Source organism: Acipenser ruthenus, chromosome 2 (genome assembly GCF_902713425.1).
Source record: "Acipenser ruthenus chromosome 2, fAciRut3.2 maternal haplotype, whole genome shotgun sequence".
Classification (NCBI taxonomy): domain Eukaryota; kingdom Metazoa; phylum Chordata; class Actinopteri; order Acipenseriformes; family Acipenseridae; genus Acipenser; species Acipenser ruthenus.
This window is the reverse complement of record NC_081190.1, coordinates 13458459-13468259: the sequence shown is the minus strand read 5'-3', so window position 1 is coordinate 13468259 and position 9801 is coordinate 13458459. Positions and strand designations below refer to the sequence as shown.

Below are 9801 nucleotides of genomic sequence, written 5' to 3'. Positions count from 1 at the left end.
CTGCAGCACCCGTGAAATTTCCCGTGAGATCTGTGCACCAATCGTTTCATTTGCCCATTAATTAAAGCCAGCAAAGTGATATTGCTTGATCTCAAGGGAGGCTTAAATATTTGACATGTTAGAAGTACATTTACATATCTTCAGTTTGGGGCTCAATGTCCAATGCTTCAGACATTAAGTGGTGACATGTTTGTTATTTTTATTGCCCCTTTTTTGCCCTTGCTCCTCTCTATTACCATGACACCTGTTGCTGTAGTCAATCACAAAAATGAGCAGATGAGTCTATTTGCTAATATTACTGACAACTAATTGGGGTGGGTGTAAAATGAGCAAGCTATAAAACAAGAGTTTTTAAATGGAAATCACTTTGGACTGTCCATCATGGGCTTCTATTCCATTGACAACTCACAAACTCATGTGTATAATGAGTGGGGAGTAATGAGTGTACAGACAATTCCATTGGTTGCAATTTACTTACTACCCATTACGCCTCTGGTGTTTAGGACAGCGACGAAGCTCCTCCACTCCTGTCTGTTTCTGGCAAGTCTTTCAATGGTTCCCCAGCTGTGCCCCAGGTTTTTCAGCTCAGCTTCCACAGCTCTTCGCTATGTTGTTTTCGGGCGACCTCGTTTTCCCTTGCCTTCAGGTGTCCATCTTACTGCTATTCTGATGATGGAATCAGTTTCCATCTGAAGCACATGACCAATCCATCTCCATTTTCAATCCGATTTGCTGGCTGAATGTGTTGAGACCGGTTGTTTTTTTTTGTATGTGGTGTTGGGTATGTGATAGTAGAGCGAGATCATCTGCGAAGTGAAGGTCTTCAAGGGATGTGAAGGCTGTTCATCTGATGCCTCTTGGCATATCTGCTCTTGTACACCGCATGACCCAGTCGATGGCAATGTTGAAGAGTATTGCAGACATGACACACCCCTGAGGCACTCCTGTTTTGACATCAAAACTGAGCTTGCTGTGATCAACACTGTATGTAAAGTTGGAGTAGAAGCTTTTGATGATGTTAATTATAGTGAGAGGGATTCCATGTACCAGCAGAATGCACCATAGGCTGGTCCAGTGAATGCTGTCAAAAGTCTTCTCAAAGTCTATAAAGTTTATGTAGAGCTGCCGTTGACATTCTGAGCTTTGTTCTATTATATTACATAGAGTGAAGATCTGGTCTATGCATCCACGCCCTTTCCCAAAACCGGCTTGCTCTTTTCTGAGAACAAATCATTGGTTGCAATGAGGTTAAATAAAATCCTGTAAGCTGACAGGATTGATCTTGCTCATGTGTGCTGCAATGAGGGCACTAATCATTGCTATCATTGGTTTACAGGGCTAATTTTTGCTACCCTCAGGCGGTCACAAATATATACACCTTCTTGTAACTTCAAGTGCTTGCAGGTTCAAAAGTCCATGAATCTTACACTGCACTATTTAAAGAAAGTTTTCAGCCTCCATGTCACTCTAAGGAAGTCTGTTATTGTTTCACTTCCTAAGTCATTTCTCATCAGCAGTGTCTTCTGCGTGCAACTTGTTCCTGGCTGACATCATGTCAATAATAGAGGACATAAATAGTAAAACAAATTCAACTACTGGTTATTTTACCAAATTATTCCAATATCACTTAAGACTGAACTAATGTTCATAAATAATGGATACACTGTATTATTATTATTTATTTCTTAGCGGACACCCTTATCCAGGGCGACTTACAATTGTTACAAGATATCACATTATTTTTTATATACAATTACATTATTTTTTCACATACAATTACCCATTTATACAGCTGGGTTTTTACTGGAGTAATCTAGGTAAAGTACCTTGTTCAAGGGTACAGCAGCAGTCCCCCACCGGGGATTGAACCCACAACCCTCCGGACAAAAGTCCAGAGCCCTAACCACTACTCCTATGGACAATATTTTTAGGGGGATACTATAGAAACACTGAAACAGAGGTCAACACATACTGTAGTAGGTCAAGTTAAACCATGTAACAAACCATGTGAACATACTCCACTGGTCATTTTCAAATACAGGTGAAGTACTTTTTTTACTGCATGACTGTGGTTCAGAAATGGACACCAAATAATCAAATGCGGTAATACTGAAAGTTAAATGCAAGGAAAGCCCCTTATATATTTGCATGTCTGCCAATTCCTTGATATTTCTTAGCAGACAATGGCATATAAATAGGCAGGGAAGGAGACTGGGAGCACAAAGATACACTTGTACTGATTCGGAGCACTGTAGATCTTCCAGAAAACAGACACAATGAACAGTACAGCACTTACCCTGATTCTTGTACTGCTGATGTCTTCAACCCTGCTTCAAGGTACCGTAAAGACAAGTTTGTAATTGTTGGATTTACATGCATACACACCTCACTGTAATCTAACACTCTTTATACTGTAGGTAACTTACAGTTTCAGTTAACGTGTAGATTTATTACAAAAACAAAATATAGTTTACATAGTATGAGAGGACTCAAAGCACTGTATATGACAGCTGAAACTAATACTGTCAAATATAACACAAACTAAAAGAAACGCTCTAAACAGTAAACTTACAAATACTGAAGGTAAAAGCAAGACTAATAGACAATTCTTTATTTTCGTGTGTAATATTTGGATGGATGAAAATGCCTATTAATGTATTAAATTATTGTTCTTTTATAAGGAATTTCAATTGTGGGGCACAGTGAGAAATGTCTTTGTAGTGGAACTGGTATTTCTCACTTCCAATTAAGCCGCATTAAGAAGCTGGATGTATTCCCCGAAACTCCCAGATGTGCCAAGGTGGAGCTTCTGTAAGTATTATATTTAACCTAGTCAATTAACATAGTTCTTCTAATCATTTTGAATGACATTTTTGAGGGGAAACCATTGTTTCACATCTTAGGTATTTTCTCTCTCTCTCTCTCTCTCTCTCTCTCTCTCTCTCTCTCTCTCTCTCTCTCTCTCTCTCTCTCTCTCAGTATGTGTGTCTTTTAAACATTTTGTTTGTATCAACACTCTTGATTAGAATTAACAAGGGCCACTACCTCCTGAACCTACTGGCAGGTTATTATCAACTATTCAAATGGTCTGATTACAACCTCAGCATTTGAATGACTAGTTTCACAGACCCTGATTAGCACTAGTTTCGGACTACCTTACAAAAGATAACATTGGGATGTTCAAGACTAGTCCAAAATGGGGTCTATGAAACCAGTCAAACAAGGTATTTTGTAATACTAAGTTGGAAGATAATCTATGACAATGAGATCAACTGAGAAAACAAAGTACCTCGAGACAGCCCTGAAATCGCCTTCTACTGTGTTTCTTCTCTTTTGTTTATTTGCAGTGCTACATTTATGAATGGGATCCGCACATGTTTAAATCTCAAATCACCGTGGGTCAAGAGATTAATGGGAAATCTACTGAAAAAAAGGTAGCGTTTAAAATATTTATTTTTTAGTTTTAATGGAATATTGTTTGTCAGAGAATATAACAGTGGACAATTATAATTTGCCAATATAATTTAAAATGTTTTTGTTTTTTTAAAACTCAGTTTGAAAGATTGCCCTATTTCCTATTATGCTGTCTGAACGTTTAATTCAAATGTTGGAACTTAGTAACGGTTACCCTGGAAACACATTTGATTTTTTCCCAGCTATGTAGTAAAAAATAAAACATTTTGTTGGTTACAAAGTTTAACTTCAAATATAATACTTAATGCTGTTAAGCATGGTGCAATAAGGTGCTCTATACTGGATTGAGCTTTGAGGTTTTAAAACTTTTGAACTAATTACATTTTTGTTGTTTTTAGGTTTGGATAAAAGAAAGGGGCTACCCTACAACGCACACACCTTTTCATCTTCACATCCGCTTTACTTTCCAATCATATTAAAAAGACTGTTTCTTTTTTTTATTCAGATTGTAAAAAATTATTTCAATAATAAAAAAACCCTTTATTAAAGAAATCAATGTGGATGTATTGTATGGGGACTACTTTATGAGGCGTACGTTGTACCATCTGTAACGTGCACAATGTATCTGTTTATTATGGTTTGTGTTCTTAATCTTCATTTATTTATTAGAAATGTTTAATGACAGCAACATCATTTTTTACCTTTGGGATTGTCTCATGAAACAAATATATTGCGAGTGATTGATCAGCATTGAAAATGTTTACATAAGTACTGTAGGTAGGTATTTTACAAAATAATTAAACAAGAGTTTTAATGGTTAGAGTCTATACTAAATAGCTAAAGAGGTATTCATTACATTGATCTTTTCTGAGAGTGCAAATGCCAGATCACCTCTATTGATCTTTAGTTCTGTGATAGCACACACAGGAGCATGAGGAGCAGCAAGTCTGTCTTCTTGCTGCTGCCAAAGGCCAGCCCAGCTATCTGGTGGAACTAGTGTGCCATCAGTGAGTTTTTCATGATTTGCAGTCTCCAGGCACATTGCAGAAATTATACTTGCTCAAGCTTACTCAGAGACTGCCCAAAGGGGAAAATAAGCTTATCAAACATGCCTAATACAATGTTGAAACAGATAATAAACAGATCAAAAATAAATATTTAAATTAAGAATGTGTAAAGTATTCCTTTAATTAAAACTGTCTTAATGTAGCGATTAACTCCAAACTGAAAGTAGAGTTTATCACAGAAATGCTTTTGTTGTTGTTGTTGTTGTTGTTGTTTTAAACCAGTTATTATCTATCTTAATACCATGCACTAATACCAATGTATGTATCGCATTGGTATAGGGCAGCAGTGTGGAGTAGTGGTTAGGGCTCTGGACTCTTGACCAGAGGGTTGTGGGTTCAAACCCCGGTCGGGGACCCTGCTGTTGTATCCTTGGGCAAGGTACTTTACCTAGATTGCTCCAGTAAAAACCCAACTGTATAAATGGGTAATTGTATGTAAAAAAAAATAATGTGATATCTTCTAACAATTGTAAGTCGCCCTGGATAAGGGCGTCTGCTAAGAAATAAATAATAATAATAATTGTTCTTCTGCTTTGGAAAGAATGATTTTTTGGGGGTTGGACTTACTATTTTTCAAATTAAGCTCAATAAATACTGCTTAAAATGTACTTTTTATATCTATTTATGTTCTAGTTTTCCTCTGGCTTTCTGTTTTTGTATCTAAAAGTAATTAGCATTTTCAAAACCAGCAGAGCTGAAATGATTTAACTTGACGAGCAATTCAAATGAGTTGGAAGATTGTTCTTTGTCTGTTTGCTTGGGTTGCAGTTGTAAAGCCCTTGCACTACACATTGCCTATAACACATTCGTAACAACATAAGCAATTACACAAGAACTACATTCAAAAGGTGCAATAAAACAAATACTGTAGTAGTAGGCCACACATTCAAAGATCGTGTGCCACTCTGCTTGCACTGTGATTATCTTACATACACTGGACTTCCATGGATTTCAAATAGGCTGGGGGGAATCACAATGCTGAGTACATGTAAATAAACATAAAAAGGGACATTTTATCCAATCAGACCACACATAACAGATTCAAAGTCATTGCTGTTTTTGCTTTCCCATGAGCCAGCATGTGGCTCATTTGATGCTTTAGAAAAAAATTCTGAAGCATTAAGATTGATAATAATACCACTTATGAAAAAAAAAGCTAGGATATTTGTTATGGTCTATATGCTTATATTTTCTTGTTTTATATAATTGATTATATGACAGATGTATTATAGTCTCATACTTGTTATTTATTTATTTGTTAATTAACAATAACATATTTTAAAGCCCTTGTCATTTTTAAAAAAGAAACTGAAAACATGAAATACTGGTAACAGAGTATGACACTAAGTAAAACCAGACATTTCCCCTTTAATGTATTTAAGGTCAAGGCTAAGCAGGCCTTGTGCTGTTATGTAACATAGAGGGAAGTCCAAACTCTTACTACAGTATTACACCCTTTTGCTAGTCTGTATTTCAGATTCTTTGAGGTTTCCATTTTGTGTATGCCTCATAGCTCACATATTCTTGTGGTTTTTGTATCTTGTTTTACTTTTACATTGCATCTTGCAGGGCTCCCTTTTGTAGATATGCCATCTTTAAATGGCCATTTTTGTACATGAGAAGTGTTTTTTGAGAAATGAAGACATACTCCAAATATCGTACCATTAAACTAGACATGAATACCTGCATGTACAAGTAATAAAAGTGCTAAAACTATTATAGTTACAGTTCTTTTCAGGAAGTCAGAAAGGCAGCACCTTCAAATTAAATTAACTGATAGGTTTTTTTTTTATTGAAGATTTGCAAAAGAAATTGCTACTGTACAAACATCAGTTTTAACCTTTATTCAGTGACTGACTTTGACTTCAGACTTTGCTGTAGCAGCTCATGTGACTTATAATAAATAACACTGAAATATGTAAATTATAGCCCGTCAGGCTACTGTCTGAGAATACTTTTACAGCTGGTCTAGCACAGCTAGACAGGGAATTTCCAAGTCCAAAATATATGAAAACGGGAATTAGGTCATTCTCACTGCTAAATCGTGTACCACCATGAAATGGTACATTTCCATTCTCTAAAACAAGAATTCAATCTATAAATAAAAATTCTGCACAGCGTGCAAATGGTAGCCGTTTACAATAAATGGTAACACATATGGCTGGAAGGAGAATTGATGACAGTATCCTTTTCTCAAATAGCAATGCTTCCTGTTGACTTTATTACACCCGTCAAGTAGATATGCTGAGTTGATCTTGTGATGCTGAAAACAATTCTCTACCAGACTGAAGGTTTTTTTTATGTTAAAAATAGTTTTTACCTTAAAAAATGTAGTGTGTCATTAAAGATTTGCAACAAAAAATTAAAAACAAAGAACACAGACTTGGACATCAAAGGTCATCAACACCAAGGCCCTGTCCTGGGAAAGTCCTGCGAACATTCTGTCCATAGCACTCTGACCCAGTTGAACAACACATCCATTGTTAAAATTAGCAACTGAGATTTGTAAGTATCCAAAAATGTAATCACGTTATTGACAGGGGATTTCTTGAAAGGTCAAATACCCAACCCCTTTAAACATTACACTATCCGAACACATGTTTCTATATAAATGCCTCCATATCAGTCTGCCAGTTAGGATGAGGGATGCTGGGATATGAATTAACCCATTAAGTGCCATTGTCCTCATTTGAGGACAGGCTACTTTGTCATTTTTTTAGAGCATTTTTTAACTGGCATCTATAGTGCCTATAGAAAGTCTACACCCCTTTGAACTTTTTTCACATTTTGTTGTGTCAGTGCCTCAGAGTTTCATGCATTTAAATTAGGATTTTTTTTCCACTTATCTACACACCATACTCCACACTGTTAAGGGGAAAAAGGGCTTTATTGAGAAAAAAATTATATATTAAAAATACAAAACTGAAAGATCATAATTGGGTAAGTCTCCACCCCCCTGAGTTAATACTTGGTGGAAGCACCTTTGGCAGCAATTACAGCTGTGAGTCTGTTGGGATAGGCCTCTACCAACTTTGCACACCCAGATTTGACAATATCTGACCACTCTTCTTTACAAAACTGTTCAAGTTCTGTCAAGTTCCTTGGGGAGCTTTGATGGACAGCAATCTTCAAGTCACGCCACAAATTTTCGATTGGATTTAGGTTGGGGCTCTGACTGGGCCACTCAAGGACATTTACCTTTTTGTTCCTTAGCCACTCCAGTGTAGCTTTGGCTGTGTACTTTGGGTCATTGTCATGCTGAAAGGTGAACTTCCGTCTCAGTTTCAGCTTTCTTGCAGAAGGCAGCAGGTTTTCCTCAAGGACTTCCTGTACTTTGCTCCATTCATTTTCCCTTCTATCCTGACAAGTGCCCCAGTCCCTACCGATGAGAAACATCCCCATAACATGATGCTGCCACCACCATGCTTCACAGTAGGGATGGTGTTCTTTGGGTGATGCGCTTTGTTGGGTTTGCTCCAAACATAACGCTTTGCATTTAGGCCAAAAGGTTCCAGTTTAGTTTCATCAGACAACAAAACTTTTTATGCCACATGGCTACAGAATCTCCTTATGCTTCAAACAGGATTCAAGGTGGGCTTTCTTGAGTAATGGCTTCCTTCTTGCCACCCTACCATACAGGCCAGATTTGTGGAGTGCTTTGGATATTGTTGTCACATGCACACTATGACCAGTCTTGGCCATAAAAGCCTGTAACTCTTGCAAAGTTGTCATTGGCCTCTTGGTAGCCTCTCTGATCAGTCTCCTTCTTGCTCGGTCATCCAGTTTGGAGGGACGGCCTGATCTAGGCAGGGTCTTGGTGGTGCCATACACCTTCCACTTCTTAATAATCGTCTTGACCGTGCTCCAAGGGATATTCAAGGCCTTTGATATGTTTTTATACCCATCCCCTGATCTGTGCCTTTCAACAACTTTGTCCTGGAGTTCTTTTGAAAGTGCCTTGGTGCTCATGGTTGAGTCTTTGCTGTGAATCACTACACAGGTGGAGGCCACTTAACTTGGTGTGTGATTCTGAAGGCGATTGGTTACACCTGAGCTAATTTAGGATTGCTATTACAAGGGGGGTGGGCACTTATCCAACCAAGCTATTTCAGTTTTACCAAGCTGTTTCAGTTTTTATTTTTAATTAATTTTCTGCAAATTTCTAGAATATTTTTTTCACTTGGAAGTTGTGGTGTAGGGTTTGTAGATAAATGAAAAAACTGTTTTAATGCATTTTAATTCCAGGCTATAAGGCAACAAAAGTTGAAAATTTTGAAAGGGGGTGTAGACTTTCTATAGGCACTGTACCTGTTAATTACATTTTCTCTTTAACTGTATCGTTATTACTTTCTTTAATATTTTTAACTGCAAAAGTTTAGTCTAAATGTAATGCATCAAATTACATAAATACAGCTTGTGTTCTGATTTTTTCAAAGAAAAATTTATTTTGTACTTAATGGGTTAATACTGTGTGATTTGTCTTATGTGTTATTGACATGCTGGAGTGGTATCTGTGGCACGATGCTGGGTTTGTTTAATTAAGCACCATTCATATTACAGTAGGACGGTGCGTAGCTTCACTGCAATAAGCTGATAAGCGCTTACTGAACCCAAGCTTCTTTTTTTTTTTCCCATAGCACTCCACTGTAGCTTCACATTACACACAATTTAAACACGTGTGTTTATGGTGTTTTAAACACCCAATCTGCGTGAAAACAGTTTTTTGGGAAACAGTAAAGCATTTGGAAGTATTCTTTTTTTTTTGTGAAGTGTCCATGTGACAGGATGACAGAGGTTGAGGCTCAGAGACAGTTTGAAATTTCAAAAATAAAGTTTTTAATATACAAAAATACAAAATAAACCTGCCCAAGGGCGAAACAAAAAGGTTTCAAAACACAGACAATAAACACAAAACAAAACTTACAACAAAATAAGGCTTCCAGGCTGGGCATTACCTTCACTGGATTAAACAAAAATGAACAAAAACAGCACACACAGACAACCACTCTTGCTTCCTCTCCTTCCAGAACTTACCCCCACAGGGCTGCTGAGGTCTCCTTTTATGCCAGGTGGCTGGTGACTAATTGAATAATTAATTGGTTGATTGCTCCCACCTGACGCAATCAACCTGGGCATGGAGAAGAATTTAACTCCATCCCTGCCAGTATTTCCAAGGGCAGAGCCCTGCTCTGCCACAGTCCAATTTTCATGTTTTAGTGTACCATTATATAACGTTCTACACCTAAATTCTTGATTCTCAAACATGCATATAACTCATTCAGTATATAAGTAAAAACAAAAAGTTGCAAGATGCTACACA

General features: G+C 37.2%; 1 protein-coding gene across 1 annotated transcript; it reads left to right on the top strand.

Moving 5' to 3' along the window:
• The first annotated feature begins 2200 nt into the window (after positions 1-2200).
• Positions 2201-5089, top strand: LOC117403942 (C-X-C motif chemokine 11-1-like). Its single transcript, XM_034006445.3, has 4 exons — positions 2201-2337; positions 2682-2811; positions 3348-3434; positions 3813-5089. Exons 1-4 carry the CDS (start codon positions 2277-2279, stop codon positions 3820-3822), a joined length of 288 nt encoding a protein of 95 aa, XP_033862336.1. The 5' UTR covers positions 2201-2276; the 3' UTR covers positions 3823-5089.
• Positions 5090-9801: the final 4712 nt, after the last annotated feature.